Source organism: Schistocerca nitens, chromosome 1 (assembly GCF_023898315.1).
Source record: "Schistocerca nitens isolate TAMUIC-IGC-003100 chromosome 1, iqSchNite1.1, whole genome shotgun sequence".
Taxonomy (NCBI): Eukaryota; Metazoa; Arthropoda; class Insecta; order Orthoptera; family Acrididae; genus Schistocerca; species Schistocerca nitens.
This window is the reverse complement of record NC_064614.1, coordinates 395,326,589-395,349,361: the sequence shown is the minus strand read 5'-3', so window position 1 is coordinate 395,349,361 and position 22,773 is coordinate 395,326,589. Positions and strand designations below refer to the sequence as shown.

The 22,773-nt window shown below is 38.6% G+C and overlaps 1 protein-coding gene across 1 annotated transcript in view; it reads left to right on the top strand.

Annotated features, from left to right (window-relative positions):
• LOC126249469 (protein sidekick) overlaps positions 1-22,773 on the top strand; it is a 452,637-nt gene that overhangs the window by 426,353 nt on the left and 3,511 nt on the right. Inside the window, exons 32-34 of the mRNA XM_049951126.1 lie at positions 16,755-16,912; positions 17,064-17,226; positions 19,681-20,009. Of these exons, the coding sequence (XP_049807083.1) occupies positions 16,755-16,912; positions 17,064-17,226; positions 19,681-20,009 (650 nt within the window). The remainder of the gene's footprint in view (positions 1-16,754; positions 16,913-17,063; positions 17,227-19,680; positions 20,010-22,773) is intronic.

Sequence of the window (22,773 nt, the reverse complement as noted above, 5' to 3'; positions counted from 1 at the left end):
TATCAGCGGAGATGTATGAGAAACAATACAATCTACTGCAAAGGCTTCAAAACCCATAATTTGAACTTACAGGTCTTAGTTTGGTGTTATGATATTCATGGTACTTATCCTGGACATTCCAGGTCCATATGTTAGTAGCTTTATTGTCCATCAGTGGCACTGACCTGATCTTCCTAAGCCAGTTCACTGCCCCTAAACACATATCCCTATCAGTGGGCTGTGGCTGTTCATAGCAATTAATGACTCAGCACTCTTGTTGTCTGTTGGTGATAGTTATGATCATTGCTGCCATATGGATTTCTATTTTGAGGCTTAGTATTTTTTTTTTTTTTTTTTTTTTTTTGCACTTGACTATATCTTCAGTGTTAAACTGAGTGTCATCACTGTTGACTAGAACACATCTTGATGATGGAACAAGTGTGTCTTCAGTAATAAACAATCACCCAGTGATCTTGTTGGAATAGTTTTGTCAGTCTGGAGCTCCTATCTATCATGATCCATAACTGATCTTCATGCCTGCAAAAGATTCCGTCTGTGGCTAACATTATGGCTAGAGTCTGGTGAAATAAGAAAACAAAAGACTGTGATATACATTATGCAATATCATTGGTTATTCTTGCCACACGAATTCCTGTTGGATGGATGCATTTTTCATTTCCAACCTTCAGCACAACGTCCTTTGAATAAAACTTAAGTTGCAAAGGAAATGCACTATTTATAACAACAAAACACAGTGCACACACAAATGTCTGCTAACAGCAAAATGTGTAAAAGGCTTTAGGACAAAGACTATATAATACTTCATAACAACAAACTGCTTCCGATGAGCGTGACGTCACAACTGTTTACATTAGGTTCATTTAAGCAGTTACCAGTGGGCTTATGCATATGTGCAGTACTGTTGCATATGAGCAGCACTTTCTCCTGCATCTGGCTGCTTGAAGTGCAGTTCTTAGCTGTATGAGCAATAGCAACAAGCCGCCAGATGCTAACCAAAAAATTTTTCTGGCGTGTCCAAGCTGCCAGATTTGCACATCGCAAAGCAGTCTGAGTTGTAATAGAGTGAGGAGTCATCTCCCCGTGAACCGTGTTTGCATTTGGTGGTTTTGCTGTTTCCTCTTTGTTTACAGCTCTCAAATCAAATGAAAACAAAATATATTTCTGTGGCCGGGATCTATAAAGTGAATTAAGATACATTCATAGAAGGCTAAAATATGTTGTTAGTTTCAGTTTTCTGATTTCATTTTATTTCCAGGTTTTTTGCAGTCAGGCATTAATTGCCTTGCAGAACAGTGGAGTTATTTTTGTTGATTTGCTAAAAAAATTGGCTTTAATTAATCTTTTCCATAGAGGCAGCCAATTTATTTGAAACAGTATTGGCTAGTGTCAACAGTTTGTGCGATTTCAAGTGCATGTTTTTATCATCTGGGACATATGGCATTATGCCATAATAAAGAACTAAACATGAGATAATAACAGTACTGATACTCCAAGATAATTTGCATCTGGAAAACCACACTGAAAAGTTTAGTATCAGCTTGGGACCTACTTCTGTGTGAATTTGGACATACAAATGTGCTCTTTAAGCTGAATCATGCATTTTAGTGTGGTTTACGAAATTCTGATGCTCTTGGAGTATCCTCTGATGTCCTGTTTCATTTATGACATAATGTGAGATTTCTTAATGCTTTATACTTACGAACATATGGGCTACCTACATCACTGTAGCTGCACACACATGGTAACACTATTTTCTGGTGCTCTCTGACAACTGCTGAAATGAATTGTAATGGGTCGCGGGAAAATATGCAATTGGTGGTTTGAAAGTGTTACTTCCAAAGTATAATTTATTTTACGCAATGTGAATTATGTTACACATGCGAACTGCTTTGAATTTCTTAAATCACAGAGTGTTTGATTTTCATTTAAAGCTTAACACTGGGAGGGCCAGCCACTTAGAAGAATTTTGAGCCCAGAAGACCAGACATTTATGGCATTGCTTAAAATTTTACTTTCACATTTGTGTGATGTATCGAAGTGTAACACAAGCAAAAATGACAGATATTAGATGTGTAAGCTTAGCTTTCCTTGTAGCTACGCTATGTAGATTAATTTAAACTATTAACTTTTCCTATTTGTGTGCTCTTGCTACTTGACAGTGATGTTGCTATAGGCTGACTACATCATGTATCCTATGCTCTGAGTCACTATGTTTACTTGTGACGCATGTTCCGAAAGACGAAAATAAAATTTCGGCAACTACTTTAAAAAATCCACTCCATCAGCATTAGCCAAAAATTTTTAAAAACAAGACGAAACCTTACAGCCCAAGCACGTTTTGATACCAACTGCATTTGCAAGGGAGCAAAAATTATTTGCAGAATTTGAAAACTGGCAACCAGAAGTGGATTTCCAGAATCGATTTTGAAATGTTTACACGACCACCCAGAAGCAGTATTGGAAAATCGGTTTACAAAATCTGGTTTAGGGAGCCCCATGTAAACATGACAAATATCTGCTACCATCGACTGGCAGAATCATGTGACATGAGCTATAACTGGCTTTCAAAAGCACATCCCAATCTCGATTTTGATACTTCAGAAACTAACGTTCAGTGTTTGGTGGAATTCGACTATATACTTTTGTAATATGAAAATATGCAACTTCCATGTTGGATCTTTCCAAAACGCATTTTTTAATTTTTTTTCTGGAGTTCATTTTGTAAAACTCCGCGAAGTTCTACGCCAGTTTATAAAACCTTAACCATTCAAAGGATTGATAAGTTTTACGGTTCAACGGGAAAGTATACTGTCACTTAATACGAAAAAAGTGTATTTTCACCCAGGAGAAAGTGTGTTTTTAACTGGGAGATCTGGGGAAAAACCTGGATTTTTTCCCCCTTGTCTGCTTATACATCCTGTTATAATTGCTTCACAATGTTGGACAACGCAAAGCATGTACAATACTGATGCTTGAATTACTCTGAAGAACTGATTGTGTAGAAGTAAAAGATGTTGCAAGATCCATTACCAATAGTTCTCACATTATCATCTTGCAATCATCACCATAATTTCTACAGCCTAGCAGGCTGGATGAATCTCTTATCATAAATCTTTGTCCATCAGCAGTTCTTTTCATATGTTTGTTGCCAGCTGGCATCTATAGCTTTTAGACTCTTGAAGACCTGCTTCTACAACCATCATAAGGTCTTCCTTTTGGCATTTTCTCAACAGAATTTCAATCAAAGTATATTTAAGGAGTCCTGTGATGGCTGTTCTCTTCATGTGACTGTACTTGGCTTACTTCAAGGCTTTCTCGCAGACTTTTTTCCTTGTCCAACTGTTAACAGACATCTTCTTTTTTTATTTACCAATTTCTTTTTTAGACAATAACAGAGGAACTTCACTTCTGTTGCTTTGATATGACTCGTAACTAGTGAAATAATTGTTGTTGCCTCCAATCTGCTAGTGACGAGATTGACACAAGCAGTGGAAGCCTACATGTTCACGTGTTTCCATCAGGTACAAAGTACATTTTTTACATGGTGATCTTGGAAGCCTGGGGAAATGTTTCATCCCAAAGTATGTGACATACTTTATGTTTTGAGAAGTTCTGTATTTCCTCAATCTCTTGGCATACCGTGTTATCCAAAGAGAGAGAACACTACTCAGGCACAGGAAGTTAACTCACGCATAGGTAGCTGTTCAAAATCCCTGTCCAATTCCAATTCTTAGATGATCCCTTGAAGATCTGGATAGAAACATCAAGGCTAAGATAGTATGCAACTTCAGGAGAATGGAAAACAAGAAGATTCACAAGAACATACATGAAATGGAGATGCGAAGGAAACAACAAAGAGGAATACCAAGGGATAGATGGCTGAAAGGTGTGGAGGAGTGTGTTGAAAAGAGAGGTGAGGACTGGCCCAGAGTGAATACAGGAAGATGCTGGAAAATAGGACTAGATGGCGAGGCATATGTTCCAAAAAGACCCAGCCTGGAACTGGAAACTTCTCAAGATGGTTGTGAAATGAATTGTAAGATAATTTACGCTCAGAATTGATCATGCTGTCATGCTTTTATCATTTATACACTGAATTTACCTGATCCAGCTCTCTACTCCGATCAGGTCAGCTATTTGTATTTGCATAACCAGAGGTGTGCAGTTCATGAAACTAAGGATTGGTGGTGCCTTTACAGTTCAGTAGAGTGCCAAAACATCTTCCAAGCAAGATGGCACAGTTGTAAGATACTGGATATGCATTCAAGAGGCTGGGGTTTTAACCTTCATTTCGATGCAGATTTCCCAAGGTTTCTATAATTTGATTATGGCATATGTTGGGATTGTCCCCTTGAAAAGGACATGACTGATTCCCTTACCATGTGTACCATCTGCTTGTGGTTTTTTGGAACATGTTGATATCGTGCATGGACCAATATAGTTTCAATGAAGATACTGTAGTATGTAAATGTAGTGTGATAAGGTAGGGCTGTGGGTTTGTTGTGGTGAAACTCTCCAGTAGGTACGTCAACCTCTGTGTTTTCTTGTTGCCACCATATATTGTCTTCGCTGTGTATGTCACATGTTTTGCACCTAACAATGGAACATTCAGCTTAAAATAATGTCAGTGTTATGGAAAGGGTAGTTGCAAATGCAACTCACTCACTTATTACCTTAGTCTCTGGCTGCCAAGCCCAGACTGCAAGCAGCAGCGCACAATGGGAGTAGCAAATCGGATGGTGGGAGTACAGAGGAGGGTGGCATGAGGAGGAGGAGGAGGAGAAGGGATAGCAGGGTACGAGTGGGGGGCTGTAAACTATTGCTCATGGGAGCATACAGGGATGAGGTGGGGAGAGGGTAGTGCAGCTAGGTGCAGTGGGAAGGTTAGACAGGGGTGGAGTGGGGGGGGGGGGGGCAGTGGAAATGGAGAGAATTAAGAAGACTGTTGGTGCATTGGTGGAGTAGAGGGCTGTGTAGTGCTTGACTGGGAACAGGAAAGGGGATAGATAGGTGAAGGATAATGACTAATGAAAGTTGAGGTCAGGAGGGTTACGAGAAAGCAGGATATATTGTAGGGAGAGTTTCCACTTGTGCAATTCTGAAAAATTGGTGTTGGTGGGAAGGATACATATGGCACTGGCTGCCACAGTTTGTCGGTGGGCATTTATGTGGGCAGACAGCTTGTTAATTGTCATACCCACATAGAACGGTGCACAGTGGATGCAGTGTAGGTTGTAGATCACATGACTGGTTTCACAGGTAGCCCTGCCCTTGATGGGATAGGTGATGCTTGTGACCAGACTGCACCACGTGGTGGTTGGAGGATGTATACGACAGATCTGGCATCTAGGTCTATTGCAGGGATATAAGCCATGAGAAAAAAGAGTGGAAAGAGGGGCTGTGTAGGATGGACAAGGATATTGTGTAGATGTGGAGAGTGGCAGAATACCACTGCGGGAGGGGTGGGAAGAGTAGTGGGTAGGACATTCCTCATTTCAGGGCAGGATGATAGGTAGTCGAAACCGGACAGTAAGATTCAGTTGTTCCAGTTCTGGGTAGTACTAAGTTATGAGGGCAATCCTCCATTGTGGCCAGGCAGCAGGATTTTGGAAGGTGATGGGGTGACTGTAGAGATAAGGCACAATTTTGGAAACGTAATTATGGTCTGTGAAGGCCTCAGTGAGGCTTGTGGTATATTTAGAGGACTGCTCGTCACTACAGATATGACAGCCAAGGGTGGCTAGGCTGTATGGTAGGGACTTTATGGTATGGAATTGGATGGTAGCTGTCAAAGTTGAGGTATTGCTTGTGGTTGGTAGGTTTGATATAGACAGAGGTGGAGGTCAACATCGAGGAAGGTGGCTTGTTGGGTTGAGGAGGATCAGTTAAAGCAAACGGGGAAGAAGGTGTTGAGGTTTGGGAGGAATGTGGATAGGGTGTCGTCACCCTCAATCCAGATCACGAAGATGTCAATGAATCTGAACCAGGTGAAGGGTTTGGGATTCTGGATGGTTAGAAAGCTTTTCTCTAGATGGCCCATGAATAGGTTGGCATAGGATGGTGCCATGTGAGTGCCTATAGTCATACTCCAGATTTACTTGCAGGTGACACCTTCAGGACAGAAGTAATTTTTGGTGAGGATATGGTTGGTCATGGCAACTAGGAAGGAGGTTGTAGGTTTGGAATCTATCGGGCATTGGTAAAGGTAGTGTTCAATATGGAAGGCCATGGACATTTGGGATGTAAGTGGAAAGGGAGGTGGGATGATTAGTGACAAGCAGGGCACCATGTGGTAAAGGAACATGAACTCTGGAGAGTTGGTGGAAGATATGGTCGGTATCTTTTATATAGGAGGGCAAGTTGTGGGTAATAGGCTGAAATAATAGTCTGAAAGTGTTGGTCTACAAAAGCAGAGATTCTCTCAGTGGGGGCACAGTAACTGGCCAAAATGGGGCATCTTGGGTGGTTGGCTTTTTTGCTCTTTAGGAGGCATGTAAAAATTTGAGTGCGAGGAGTGATGGGGGTGAGGAGAGAGATGGAGTCAGAGGGGAGGTTCTGGGATGGGCCTAGGGATTTGAGGAGAGGCTGGAGATCCTGCTGGATTTCTGGAATGGGGCCACTGTGGCATAATTTGTAGGTGGATGAATCTGACAACTGGCGGAGTCGTTCTGCCAGATAATCCTTGTGGTTCAAAACAACAGCAGTGGAGCCTTTGTCAGCTAGTAGGATTATAAGGTTGGGATCAGTTTTTAGGTGGTGGATTGTGGCTGTCTCTGCGGGTGTAAAGTTAGCTTGTAAGGTTAGTCCTGGCTGCAACCCCATCTTCCGCAGTGATCTCCATCTGTTCATATTCCACCAGCCCTTAACCCTCACCAACATAGTCCTGCAAAGCCATGTCAGTCAGGCCAAGACCTCATTCCAATACCTCCTCTCCATCCATAAAATTCTCCTGCTGTGCAATCCCAAATTTCTGGATCCCACGTCACACACTGAAACACTTGCCCTCCAGAAAAAATCTCCACCATATTAATTCACTTCCTATTTCCACCTTGGGCTACCACTATCCACCACCTCTACAACAACCTCCAAACACCCACCCCCCCCCACCCGCATCCCTTCATAGCTGACAAGCCCTGCCTTGCAGACCAGCTATATTTACCCCACCCTCAAAAACTCCCTCCCACCACCACACAGAATCCTTGCCTTTGCCTACCTGCTACTCAGCATCTCCTCTATGTGGTGAGCAGCAACTATCCTTTTCATAACATTGTCATATTTTGCACTTACATTGATGTACCCTCTGAAGTTATGAGTGAAAGTTGTGATCTTGTGTTCTGTGCTGTTTCTTTGAGACTGTAACATTTTTTTGTTATTGAAGTGTCGAAGTTTTGTGTGAAAAATACTAGGTCATTTGCAAAAGCAAGACATTTGAGTTAAGATCAATCTGTTGACAGCCCAATATGTTTCCATTGCGGATACGTTGTTGGCTCATTTCTATCTGTAATTCTTGCATTACCTTCTCCTGGATACAATTAAACAGAATTAGTGAGATGGCATCTCCTAGTCTTATTCTTATTTTGCTTGCAAATAGTTCAGATTTGCGTGTTTGTTAATGGTTGTTATATAAGTACTGTTGTGTCTATTCCAAATGCCTCCATTACTTACGAGTGTGTCAAAGTCTCTGCAGTCTTCTTAAAATCAACAGATTTTGCAATCATCTCTTTTTTCCCTGCTGGCATTTTGGTTTTGTTTAAGGCATTAATAGTGAAGAAGTGATATGCATGTGACCATCCTTTCCTGAATTCTGCTTGATCCTCTACTAGTTGTTGAACTATCTGTGTGACTCTCTCTTTGTTCGTGCTTATTCAAGGCGTGTTTCTTCAGTATGGTAGGTACTCAACTGTATGATACTGAGGAAATTTAATAATTTCTTTTCTTTTGTCCATCTCAGCTGCATCAATACACAATTTTTGCTGTGTACCGGTTTCAGGCTGACACTCCCATTCTCAAACTTCACACCTTGTTATTAACCATGTCATACAGCATGGTGCCAAAAAGCACAAATAGCTTCTGTATAAAACTTCAAACTGTGAGCAACAAGTACTCTCATTGAACAATGTAGGTTCAGGTATAATGGTAGACACATAAGAAAAGCTATATTATCAATGGGAGTTCTTGTTGCTCACAGTTTGACATTCTGTAAAAGGCTATTCATGCCTTTTGGCACCATTTTTATGGCTAATTAAGTTAATAACAATGTGTGGTTTAAGAATAGGTGTGCCAGCACGAAACTGGTAATCACTGTAGTGAAAATTGTATATTCATGCAACAGAGAGGGAAACAAAATTATCAGTTTTCTCAATATTTTGTATTATATTCTATAATGCTTTGGAGAGTATCTTGTATGTGACTGAAAAAAGTGGTATGCCTCTGTAGCTGTTGACATTTCTTTTGTCATCTTTCTTGTGTAACAGGTGAATAACTGCATTGCTCCAAGCAGCTGGAGTCTTCTCTGTGTGCCAAATCTGTTGAAAGAGTTTTTGACTGTGCTAGTACTTTGTCACCAGCCTATCTAAGAATCTATGCAATGATTTAGTCTTTGCCAGATGTGTTATCTTTTAGGCATTTTTTATGTTTGCCTTTATCTGGTATGGAGACTAGTTTACCAAATGCTGACTGGGAAGTATCCTGCACAACTAGATGAGCCCATTGTCCCATCCCTCTTCTCTGTAAGTGGTTTGAAATATTTGGCTGCATGGTCACAATTACGTTTGTTGTTCAGATTAATTTCCTGAGATCACGCTTAAAGCAGAACAGCCTTGGAGCTTTGACTTGAGGGTTTGATTGAAGTCTCTGATGTTATTCTGTTCTGTTCCATTTCCTGTTCTTGTCCTTTGAAGTTCTCTCAAGTGGAGTTCACTTTTTTCTAGCTTCTGAATGGTTTCCGAGATCATGATCACGTTCATATTCATCATCATAGGTACCTTTTATTTTTAGCTAGAAATATTGTTTGTTTTCCTCTTGCAAGGATTCTTTGAGCCATTTTGTTCTATTCATGAGAGTCTGGTGCATCGTATTTTGTATTCTTATCTTCATTTTTATATTTTATTAATGTTGATTTAAACATGACTGTAGGAAAACATGATTTAAACTTGATAATGAGCTGCATTTCATATTTGGATACAAAGTAGAATTGAATTTATAGATATTTTGGTAAGGATGCTGAATTGAGAAAGCTACAGTGCACAGGAAGCAGTGAATAACATGATGGGAAGTTAATATGTTTGATTCATTAGTATGATTTTGCAGCTGAAAAATGTGTCATGTCCTATGTAAAGTTTGTTTCTGGACTCATAAGTTATATTGTTTACTTTATTCACTGTAACTGTAATTTATTTCTTCATTGCTTTCTTAAATTAGTGAAGATTATATGCTGATAATGTAATCAATTCCTTCTCGGATTACTTTCAGTTTTGATCTGTTTGTCAATATTACACTATTTTGAGAGAAACACAAGATAGAAAATATCATCAGTGTGTTTCATTTACAGTAAAGTGGCATGAAAGTAAATAATATCACTACTTAAACCATGTACAGATTCAATGAAATGAAGTAACTGGCTATTTAAAACACTGAAGATGACAAAGCAATTGGCCCAAAATATTGTTAACATTGTTTGTGTTATTTAATTTTATGCATATTAACAATTAATTTAAAACTTTTTGATAGAGTTGTGTATTTTTATCTTGATACTATTCTCTCATTGGTTTATATATGCCATTGCCCTTTCATCTGGCCTGTGCTGTTGTAACATTTTTAAAAATAATAATTTTAGAATTAACAGCAGCCTCAGTGTTTATTTACTTATACAATATATTTTCTTTTCCAACAGCCATGGAAGATTGGGCTACTTGTAAGTTTCAAGATGTTTCTTAACTGAGAACAAATAGTATAGTGCCTTACTTGAAATCTTTTCCAAAAACTGAGCTTTGTTTGCTAATAAAGAATCACTTTTAGTATTGCCACATGATGTAGTTCCTCCTAGCACATAATAGTAAACATGTAGAAATTTTATGTAAGTGTTAATGTATGTCTTTGCATGTAAACCTATACATAAAGACCGATGTGAACCTGCAATTAGATTTGTACAAATTATGGTTCTTTTTCCCAAAATTGATTCCAATAATTGTTCAGAAATTATATGATGGAAGATGATTATTATCTAGATACTCTCTAGTCCAAAATCTATATATGAATGTTAAATATGAGGATAAGGCAAATGAGAGATTCACTTACCAATTAGTATGCCGAGAATGCCAGGGATTGTGGACAATGTGTTAGAACAGCTAACAAAATTAATTATGTATTATTGGACCTGGAGAGTTTTTCATGAGAAGCTAAGACTCTTAATGACTGTTCATCCACTTTAACCTGCCCTTTCCTCCCATATATCTTAGGCTACTGTCATTTTTTCTCATGAAGATTGATGTTAATCTGAGTTGTTTTGTGTTGATGATGTTTCTGGATGAATAATTCCATTTTGGCAGTTGACAGGTTATTTTTCCAAATTTTTAGGTATGCTAGTTCATTGATGAAAATAATTGTATGTTGCTGTAAATCTTTGATGTTGAATACTTTTCTCATACAATATGTATTTTTAATATCCTTCATTATGACGTAATGGAGGAATAATGAAATCTAAATTGCATAGGGCATTGCACTGAACATCATGTACATCTGTCATCATTCTGACATTGTTTTTGTATTTTATAACTTAAAAAAAAATCTTGAGTGAGGCCTAAGGAAATGCAATCTTTTGCTTTGCTTTCACAATCAGCAAGATGAAATTCATCAACAGATATTTTATTATGTTAATATGTTCATGTTTCTGTTCAATTAACAAACTTGGTACGCAGATAATTTCATCTTGCAACATTTTTTTCAGATTTCATACAAACATTTTTCCCCTTTATATTCCTCCTCTCATGTTTCTCTCTCTGAGTTTAGTCTCAGTAAAGGAGAAGGGCACACGCCTTTTTGCTAGAAGCCCATTGCAACCACACAACCATCCAGATTTTTTTATCAGATCATTCTCCCATGACAAAAAGTAATATTTGTATTCAGATTTGAATTTATTGCTGACCAGGGAGCTACATTTTTATAATAAATAAAATCAAACAGAGGGAACTCCAGTGAGGAACATCAACAATGTTGGAAAAGACAAGATTGCTACTTATCGTAAAGAAGACTCATCAATTTGCAGACAGGCACAGTTAAAAGACACTCACATAGCTTTCAGCCACAGCCTTCATCAGTAAAAGAGGGACACACACACACACACACACTCACACACACACACAAGCAGGCAAGCACACCTCATGCACACATGACCGCTATCTCCAGCATCTTGGGCCGGAATGCAACATCACGTGGGATGCAAGCACCAATCTGGAGAAGGGGAATGGGAAGGGATGTAGTGTATGTGTGGGGAGAGAGATGAACACTGTCTAGTGGATTGTGTAGGGACTAGACTGCCAACTGGTTTAGTGTCAGGAGGTTGTGGGGCAGGGAGATGGGGACAAAAAAGGAGAGGAGCAGGGAAAAACAGGTGGATGTGTTGGCAGAGAGCTGCAGGTAAACAGGATAGGAGATGAGAATGGGGAGGAGATGATAGGACAGAATGGGTTGAAACAGTTGGATGTGGGGACAGTATTGGCAGTATAGGTTGAGACAGGTATAATTCTCCTTCCCCTTCCTGGCCCCTCCGGATTGCTGCTTGCATCCCACATGATGTTGCATTCTGGCCTGAGATGGCAGTTGTGTGTGTGTGAGGGTGCATGTTTGTGTGTGTGTGTGTGTGTGTCCCTCTTTTACTGACGAAGGCTGTGGCCAAAATATATATGTGAGTGTCTTTTAATTGTGCCTGTCTGCAGCTTGATGTGTCTTCTACAGCAAGTAGCAATCTGTCTTTTCCTACATTGTTAAAATAAATAAGAACTACATGGGTTAACCTCTTTCTAATACTGAAGAATAAATGGATGTACAGGGTGTATAGGCTACATGTATACACAAACAAATTCATATAATGAAAGAACTTGACACTTAATGTTGTTGGGTAAATATGAAATTGACAGAGACACTCTCCTAGATGTAATCAGCACTGAGTTGCATGGTGCATGTGCGCCAGTTACAGGGCACACCTGTCTTCACATGTTGGTGAACTATGTAGTGCCACAGATGTCTCCTGACATCATATTCCAGTAAGATGATGCCCCCCACTATCAAGGAGATGTTATCACATTTCCCCATGAGACATTCCATAAGTGTTGATCAGAAGGGAAGGGCGGTTTCCATTGCCTGGCCCCCTTGGACGCCCAATCTGACTCCACTGGGGGTTTATCACAGACATTGTTTACAGAGCAAGGGTTTGAGACATGTTAGATTTGAGTCAAGAGATGTGCATCGCATTAGAGTCCATAACACCTGTCGTGCTTATGACCATGTGACGAGAAGTGGAGCACCATTTCGATAACTGTAAAGCTACAAACAGTGCCCACATTGAACTGTACCATCATACATAAAAATGTTTGAGCTCCTGTGTACAATGTTTGGTGAGTAAACCTATAAGCCTTAATAGAAACTGAATTATAAACAAATGTTTTTGTATACGTGTAGCCCAGACACCCTGTATAATACTGGGCACAACACTCAGTTAGTGCTGTGATTTGGAGAATGATGCAACATTTTTCATGTGTCTACTAAGACTGCATGCAAATAAATGATCTGATTTAAAAATTGATTTTGTGGATAGCACATTTAAAAACAGTAATACATAGTATAAGTAGGATAATACTGATACTTGAGAACACGAATTTCAGTGCCTACTCAAATACTTGGGCGCATCCCAGAACCTGTGCCCAGACTTTTCTGTGATTGATTACTGGTATACTTTTGGGTGTCCAAATTAGTTGTCCTTTCTATTATTATGCACAACATGCTATGATCTGTGTTGTTATGCATAGTTGCTGCCTGGACTCCAACAAGATTGGGATTGAAATGTTGTGCTGGTAATGGATTCAATAACTGGGCTGGACAACCGAAAGCACATCATTCCAGAACCTCTCCTCAGAATCCATCTCCCTCCTCAACCAAATTACCACTCACACAAAATCCTTAAATTTAAGCAAGACTCTATTATAGCTTGTTACTATGCTCCTAAGAGTATCTCAGCTCTTCTTGATCAACATGTCCTATCCACTGTTTGCATCAAGAAAACAATTTAATCATTTGTTTGCCATCCCCTCAGCTGTGCCGCCATCAGACACTCTCCAGATGTTCTGGTGACTCCAAACCACTACATCATTCCCTAATACAGTTGATAGCTACATAGTTTACCTAGGGTTCATACGTTTCTTAAAAGTACAATATGTTTTATATTGTGCAATAAAAGTCCTTACAAGTGCTTGTTTTGTCCTCCATTCATTACATTCATTATAAGTCCTTATTTTTGTCTTGCCAGTTATATGCAAACTTAAAAATCGATTAACTTGTTGAATTAAAAAGGTGAAAAAAAGACTGCATGTATATGTCAAAGGTTATAGCAGTTATGAGGGTCTCTCAGCTGTGTGACATGTAGGGTGAGAGGGATAAGGCTATTCCTGCCTCAGGCATGTAGAATAGAGTGAGGGTATGATTACGTACAGTACTAGCAACTAACACGGTTTGCTGCATGTTAACTCATTTCTGCAGTGCCTTTAGTGGGAGATACTATATGTTGGCAGCAATGGCAAGGGGCACAGAAATCTTAACTAAATAATACACATGTGAGTGATTTATTGGTCATCCCTACTTGTAAGACATTTTTGGTGAACACACTGCAGAACAGGTATATTTTTAAAATTTTGATTAAAATACCTGGAAAGTGTGTGTTTAGCCAATTGTGGCCATGACAAGATGAATATAAAGAATGGCAAGTGCCATTGAAAGACATTCAAAAAGGAAAGTGTAAGGTGTGCTTAAAGGACATTGATATGATGTTGGAAGAACCAGCAGTAAAAGTCTGTGTGAAAGGTATGTGTTTGATGATGTTAAATGTAACTTGATTAGAATGACTTGACTTGACGTGCTTAAATTACGCATGTTACGCATTGAACCATGAATGAGTTGTTAATAAACTTCATCTGTACCTACTCAGATAATAATTATTGTTTGTTTAGGAAGTGAGTGTTAAAATTTATCGGAAAGGCGAGGTATAAATGAAACAAATGATTAACAATAAAATAAACAGTAAAAGATTAGTGTGCAATCATGATAGCTCAAAATTGTGAAAATTTACCGGAAAGATGGGGTACTTGACAATCAAAAGAATAACAATAAATGTAATAGAGGTAAAGGTAAATTGCTTGGGTGCTGCAGTTAACTGCATGCTACGCCCACAAACTGTATCACAAAACTTATAATTCGTGAGCACTTTCATTATATAGGTGACACAAAGATGTAGAATTCTCATAGCAAGATGATTTTGGCTTAAAAATGTGAATTATGGACTAAATCATTCAAATTCAGTATGGTGTATGCTGGATTGTTTCTCGGCAGCTATCGAGACCCAATGAGGATGGAGCTGGGTCACGTGATGGGAGAGCGTCACTGCTGGCAAGTCAAAACTGGAACTGGAATGCTAGAGGACGCAAATGCAGACTGTACAGAAAACATGATACATGATGCAAATTTATTTTATTCTTGACCTCACTACAGCAATGAGTGCAACAATTGTCAGTAAAGAAAAGGTGTTTAAAAGTCCTTAATTTTTATTTTGTAAGTTCTGTACGAACCCTGTTACCCATTAGTGTTTGTCCTCCGGAGTGGATATACACAAACAAATTTGCGACACAGCAGTAGCCACATACTAGCAGTCCTCTAATGCCAGCTTTGTTATGGCCACCTAGAGGAAACCTTCCTAAGCACTCAAGGTCCAAAATTCCTTGTCTAGTTAAGCCAATTGATGATTTAGGCCCAGGACTAAGGCCCTAAAAAGTAAAAAGTCACTCCTCCTCAACATCAACATCTCTCCTATTCACTTCATCTAGTCCTCCTCAGCTCAGCATGCTACCTCCTGAGACATTGATCCCTATGTATCTGCAGGCTCCATAAAAACTTCTGTTTCTATCAAGCACATCTGCAGTGATGGGCACTAAGGCCTTTACAGACAAGCATTACCCTCCGAACCTAGTCCAAAAGCATTTTTCTCATGCCTTGCCCTTATACACTGCCAATCCATTCACTCCCATGAACCAGCTGCAAAAGTGCACATCGTTCACTACCCATGTAGATGGGAACAACACAACCTTTGATCGTACAGTTTTTCTGGCCTCCATCTCCACTAGCCTCAGTCCCACACTGTTTCCTCTTTTCTCACTCTTCACTGATACATTCCTCTCAGCAGTCTCCCTCTTCTTCTGCTCTATCTTGCTCTCACAGTCTGGTGCCTCACCTCATTGTATGCCACAAACAACTCCCACTGCCTCAACTAAATGACCAAAGTGAACTCACCACTGGGCTCACAACCTTTTACTCTCAACCATCAGCCACTCTACCTTCAACACTCCCTCTCACTTCCTGCCTCCTTCCTCTACCTGCCAGCTTCATTTATCCCCTTATTCCAGTCGAGCTGCAGATACAGCACATTGTAGTTGGCCAGGACAATGTAGTTAAGCAGAGTGTGTGTGTGTGTAAGCTTTTAAGACAGATAAATCCGAGAGCTTAGCAACATTTTCAGTCTTATTCCATGAGGTTTTGAGCTTGCAGCATGATGACTTCGACATCTTGCCATGACATTTCAACTGACAAGCCATTCAGCCACCCTCAGGTGAGTTTTACACTCAACTGAAGGTGGTGAAATGTTTGTCAGCCAAAATATCATGTCGTCCAGCTGCAAACCGGAACATTCAATACACTGGGAACACTTCAAGTGTTCAGTCTTGTTTATATGTCTATCAACCACTAAATGCCTCAAGGATACGGTGAGTCATTATCTGTCTCCTTCCGCGATTTATTTTCCATCAAGAGGTATCTGTCATTGTTAGTGTCTGATATAGAATAGTTGTGTAGTGCAGTTGACTGTCATTAGAGCCACTCCAATAAAAGCCAGTTTGTTATATCTTGATATAGTATATAACAGTGATGTGCCATGCAGTCAGGAGTATCCACTTTACTAGCAAATATAGTTTCCTATTGAGTGAAACTGACTCAATATGGTTTTTTATGGTGGCATTCATGTTGGGATGTAGCAATCACCACACTACTAGCAGTATACAAATTTTCTTTCTTGATTCTGAAGTATTTTTATTAACATATGTGAGCAGTTCACTATAGTTCACATTGACATGCTATTCATAGCCAAGCATTTTATTTGTTATGATGGTGAGTATGGCACTGAGACTGGACACATGTTAATAAAACTACTTTGAGATTGGGCTAGAAAGTTTTTATGTTACTGACAGATAGGTATAATTTTCTGTACTAAAATAAATATTTCATATTCATTTATGTCTTTTGTTGGAAATGCTACCATCTGAGAACACAGATTTATTGGCGTAGTGTTATATTTCATGTAATAAAATTCTTCTGTTGGATGTGTTATTTGTACCTTGAGATTCTTTTGTGAGATTCTTATTGTACATCCTTTTTCTTGCTTTTGTGTTTTGATTTTGTGTAATATTTTAGAGATATGTGTTCATTTCTTGTAAATGTTACAGATGATACGAGATGGCAGACAGTGATACGCACAAAAAATGGAGAACTTCAAGAATTTACCATATCTTACCAAAATTTATTACCATCAACATCATATAAGTTCAGACTGATTGCTTATAACAAGTATGGAATTAGTTATCCAGCTTATTCTAATGATGTGGTATGTAAAGAAAAAACGAGTTAAATGAAATGTGGTATTTTCATGTACTTTATTTTTTAACTGCTGATTTTGTTGAAATAATGTGGCATAATGATAGTCTCATATGCCAAAAATGAACTTAAATGATTTTCCTTTTCAAACAATGTTCCAGGTTTTAACTCCATCAAAGCTTTATGTAGAATATGGATACCTGCAACAGAAGCCCTTTTATCGACAAACGTGGTTCATGGTGGCTCTTGCTGCTGTCTCAATTATCATTATTATAACTATTATAGCAGTACTTTGTGTTAAGAGCAAGAGCTACAAATATAAACGTAAGTGCAAATGATATCACAGTGACATCAAAGAAGTTTTTATAATTACATTACTTCAACACAGTGACAATGACAGCCCAGTGATAGTTTCTTATTTACATTAATGATTATTATTATATAATGGGTATCCACTGATCCAGTTACCAATGTATATTATGTATTGTAATTATTTCCTTATCAAATGTTGACCCTTTCAGATTTGATTACAAGTCAAAAGTGTTCAAAATACTTAATTTGCAATTTTTATTGCTCTGGGATTCTCTCTTGTTTCTCCATTTTGATGTTAGTAATAACTAAAGCAATGTTATTCATTGTGACTTTCATTCAGTGGTGTCTTCGTTGTAAGTAAATCTAGTAAAGTGATTCTCCAAAATTTTCTTCTCATTTAAAAGTATTTTATTTTTAGGTGTAATAAATATGTTGCACTTCTATCAGTGGATGCCGACTTGTTATATAATTCTTTATATTGGATATTTTTCTTGTAGTTATGTACACTGCATTGATGTATACAGGATGTATATGCCTTGGGACAACCGGGAATTTTTTGAGACATGAGAAATCCAGGATTTTTTTTTAGAGTTCCAAGAATTTTTTGTTGTTTTGGTTTTCAGTTATATTTTTGTAATTTTGACTAGTGAGAACTGATACTCTAACAAATACTTTTACTTTAGCGCACTACTGCAGAATAATACTCCAGCAACAAAACATAAGCAAGAGGAAAACACCAAAATAAAACTTTTATTGCAAAGTAAATGCACCATTTACAACAGAGAACGGTGCAAACGCAAGCGTCTACCAATGGCAAAATGTGTCAAAGGCTTTAGGATGATGACTATGCAATACTTTGTAACTACAAGCAGCTTTAAATGAGTGTGACATGACAACTATTTACATTTCTAACAAGTCACAGAAAAATGTTGTGAGTGGTGATTTGGGAAGCTGTACTTTCAAAGTAAATTTCCTTTTATGCAAGATGAATTATGTTACATGTGAGAAAGTGCAATGAATTTCTTAAACCACAGAGCATTAGATTCTCATTTGAAACTTAACAGCAAGGACCAGCCACTTAGAAAAATTTCAGGCCATTTATGCCATTATTTGAAATTTTTCTGTCATGCTAAAAAAGATCAAGCTTCAAGGTTACTTTTTCATGTTTATTTTAGTTCTTTCATAGATAATAAATTATACAGTAATGATGGAAAAAGTATAATTACTCTTTTTAAAAAAATGCAAAATGAGTTCTTGAGCAATTTCACTCATAACTGCCTTTTCTGTGGGAAAGTCAAAGTGCTTGACAAAACATATGTTCAATTCAGCCAGGTAACCCACAGAATATTTGGTGTACAGCAGTGAAATGTATGATCACACTTGTCAGAAATATTCAATTGTGCTCTTAGGATCGTGCCTAAGCGTACCCTCAGGGGGCGGGGGGTTGTACAGCAAAAAAATTTTGATGACCAGTATTATATTTGAAAGTGCAGCTTTTCTTGTAGCTACACTGTAGGCATATTAATTTAAACCATTAACTTTTCCTGTTGGTGTTGGCTGACTACAAAACGTGTCCTATGCTCTGAATACCTGTTATCATTGACTGGCAAGATCACATGACATTACCTATGATTGGCTGCCAAAAGCAATCCCAATTTCAGTACTTTGGAAGCTGTTGTACTGGATTTGTGGAATTTGTGTTTATACTTATGTAACACAAAACTATGCAGTGTAAACATTGCTGCACATCAAAGATCCTTCTAAAAAGCATTGTTTTTTGCACTGGGTTTTGTTTCCTAAAGCCCTGGGAAGTTTTATGCCCGTGTATGAAACCTTCATAATTCAAAGGACTGATAAATTTTACAGCTCCAAGGGAGAAGTATATTGTCATTTAACATGGAAAAAATAACTTCCGCCAGGGGCACAGGGTTTTTTCACCTTGAAAAAAGTGTATTTTCACCCGAGAAAAAGTTTATTTTTAGCCAGAACATCTGGGAATAGTTTTTCTTGTCCATGTCTACACCCTGTAATAAATTGTGTATGAAACTCTCTTTGAGACTGTAATTTGCTGGCATGGAGCTCTTATTTACGAAAATTCTTATTCTGCACTATACAAATATGATGCAGTTACTTGAATTTTCTTTTAACGATTTTATTTAACTTACGGTATTTTGGCATTTTTAAATGTAGCTTGTATCATGCTTATTTCCACTAATATCATTTGTTAAACTGTTGTTTTGCCTTGGTCATTTTTGTAGAACATCATTTTATGCATGTGAAGAGCACACAGGTGGTTCCTGTTGTAGTTTTTTGGGCAGAATTCTTTTAAATGGTTGGATGATCTGGAACACTGACCAGAGAGAGATAACATAAAATCACTATGTAAATGTGCAAAAAGCTATTTATTTCAGAAAACTTTATCTTTTGTATTTTCATTTAATTTCATAGAAAATTAATGTCTTTCAGAAGAGGCACAGAAAACACTGGAAGAGTCAATGGCAATGGATATAGAGGATCGCCATGAACTTGCTATGGAAATATACAGTTCCCGTAGAAGTGGAGGAACTAGCATGGCTGTGGGAAGTTGTGGGACATTATCCAAAAGAAATACCCTCGGAAGGAAATCAGTTCACCAGCCACCTGGACCACCTATGTTGGGTAAATCACCACCGAGGCCCTTGCCATCATCAGTTACGTACCACAGTGACGAAGAGAGTCTTAAAGGTTATGACGAAAATCCTGATGACAGCAGTGTCACTGAGAAACCATCAGAAATAAGCTCCACAGATTCACAGGTATCCCATTGCTTCTATTGATTTGTTTGTTATTTATTTGTTAATGTAGTATAGGAGTGAAAATTGTAAAATTATAAGGAGACAGAATAGCTGACTTCTACTTACCTGCAAGCGGAAAAATTCCAAGTTCCGCTCACAAATCCCTTTAAAATTAGAAGCAAACTATACTTAGATTTTGGAAATGTTAGTTTTTTCCTGGAGATACTAAAAGGTATCAGATAGATTATATAATGGTAAGACAGAGATTTAGGAACCAGGTTTTAAATTGTAAGACATTTCCAGGGGCAGATGTGGACTCTGAACACAATCTATTGGTTATGACCTGTAGATTAAAACTGAAGAAACTGCAAAAAGGTGGGAATTTAAGGAGATGGGACCTGGATAAACTGAAAGAACCAGAGGTTGCACAGAGTTTCAGGGAGAGCATAAGGGAACAATTGACAGGAATGGGGGAAAGAAATACAGTAGAAGAAGAATGGGTAGCTTTGAGGGATGAAGTAGTGAAGGCAGCAGAGGATCAAGTAGGTAAAAAGATGAGGGCTAGTAGAAATCCTTGGGTAACAGAAGAAATATTGAATTTAATTGATGAAAGGAGAAAATATAAAAATGCAGTAAATGAAGCAGGCAAAAAGGAATACAAACGTCTCAAAAATGAGATCGACAGGAAGTGCAAAATGGCTAAGCAGGGATGGCTAGAGGACAAATGTAAGGATGTAGAGGCTTATCTCACTAGGGGTAAGATAGATACTGCCTACAGGAAAATTAAAGAGACCTTTGGAGATAAGAGAACCACTTGTATGAACATCAAGAGCTCAGATGGAAACCCAGTTCTAAGCAAAGAAGGGAAAGCAGAAAGGTGGAAGGAGTATATAGAGGGTCTATACAAGGGCGATGTACTTGAGGACAATATTATGGAAATGGAAGAGGATGTAGATGAAGATGAAATGGGAGATACGATACTGCGTGAAGAGTTTGACAGAGCACTGAAAGACCTGAGTCGAAACAAGGCCCCCGGAGTAAACAACATTCCATTGGAACTACTGATGGCCTTGGGAGAGCCAGTCCTGACAAAACTCTACCATCTGGTGAGCAAGATGTATGAGACAGGCGAAATACCCTCAGACTTCAAGAAGAATATAATAATTCCAATCCCAAAGAAAGCAGGTGTTGACAGATGTGAAAATTACCGAACTATCAGTTTAATAAGCCACAGCTGCAAAATACTAACACGAATTCTTTACAGACGAATGGAAAAACTAGTAGAAGCCGACCTCGGGGAAGATCAGTTTGGATTCCGTAGAAATACTGGAACACGTGAGGAAATACTGACCTTACGACTTATCTTAGAAGAAAGATTAAGGAAAGGCAAACCTATGTTTCTAGCATTTGTAGACTTAGAGAAATCTTTTGACAATGTTGATTGGAATACTCTCTTTCAAATTCTAAAGGTGGCAGGGGTAAAATACAGGGAGCTAAAGGCTATTTACAATTTGTACAGAAACCAGATGGCAGTTATAAGAGTCGAGGGACATGAAAGGGAAGCAGTGGTTGGGAAGGGAGTAAGACAAGGTTGTAGCCTCTCCCCGATGTTATTCAATCTGTATATTGAGCAAGCAGTAAAGGAAACAAAAGAAAAATTCGGAGTAGGTATTAAAATCCATGGAGAAGAAATAAAAACTTTGAGGTTCGCCGATGACATTGTAATTCTGTCAGAGACAGCAAAGGACTTGAAAGAGCAGTTGAACGGAATGGATGGTGTCTTGAAGGGAGGATATAAGATGAACATCAACAAAAGCAAAACGAGGATAATGGAATGTAGTCGAATTAAGTCGGGTGATGTTGAGGGTATTAGATTAGGAAATGAGACACTTAAAGTAGTAAAGGAGTTTTGCTATTTGGGGAGCAAAATAACTGATGATGGTCGAAGTAGAGAGGATATAAAATGTAGACTGGCAATGGCAAGGAAAGCGTTTCTGAAGAAGAGAAGTTTGTTAACATCGAGTATAGATTTAAGTGTGAGGAAGTCTTTTCTGAAAGTATTTGTATGGAGTGTAGCCATGTATGGAAGTGAAACATGGACGATAAATAGTTTGGACAAGAAGAGAATAGAAGCTTTCGAAATGTGGTGCTACAGAAGAATGCTGAAGATTAGATGGGTAGATCACATAACTAATGAGGAGGTACTGAATAGGATTGGGGAGAAGAGGAGTTTGTGGCACAACTTGACCAGAAGAAGGGATCGGTTGGTAGGACATGTTCTGAGGCATCAAGGGATCACCAATTTAGTATTGGAGGGCAGCGTGGAGGGTAAAAATCGTAGGGGGAGACGAAGAGATGCATACACTAAGCAGATTCAGAAGGATGTAGGTTGCAGTAGGTACTGGGAGATGAAGAAGCTTGCACAGGATAGAGTAGCATGGAGAGCTGCATCAAACCAGTCTCAGGACTGAAGACCACAACAACAACAACAGTTTTTTCCTTACTGAGGTGCTAGATTGAGAGGGAGTCACCTGCCATGAAATGTAAGGATTGAAAAATTTGGAGGAAAAGGCATACAAGTAAGAAGAATTTCAAGTGTAGTACACTGATAAGCACTGTGCCACCTCAGTTCTGAGGTTACAGGACAGAGTGAGAAGTAAATGTGGATTACAAGGATAAAAATGAGAAGTCGAGTCAATAGGACAGCTAAGAACTAGGAAAGTGGAAAAGGAGTTCAGGGATAACCAAAAAGAGGTGCGGGATTGGGGAAAATGAATATTAAAAC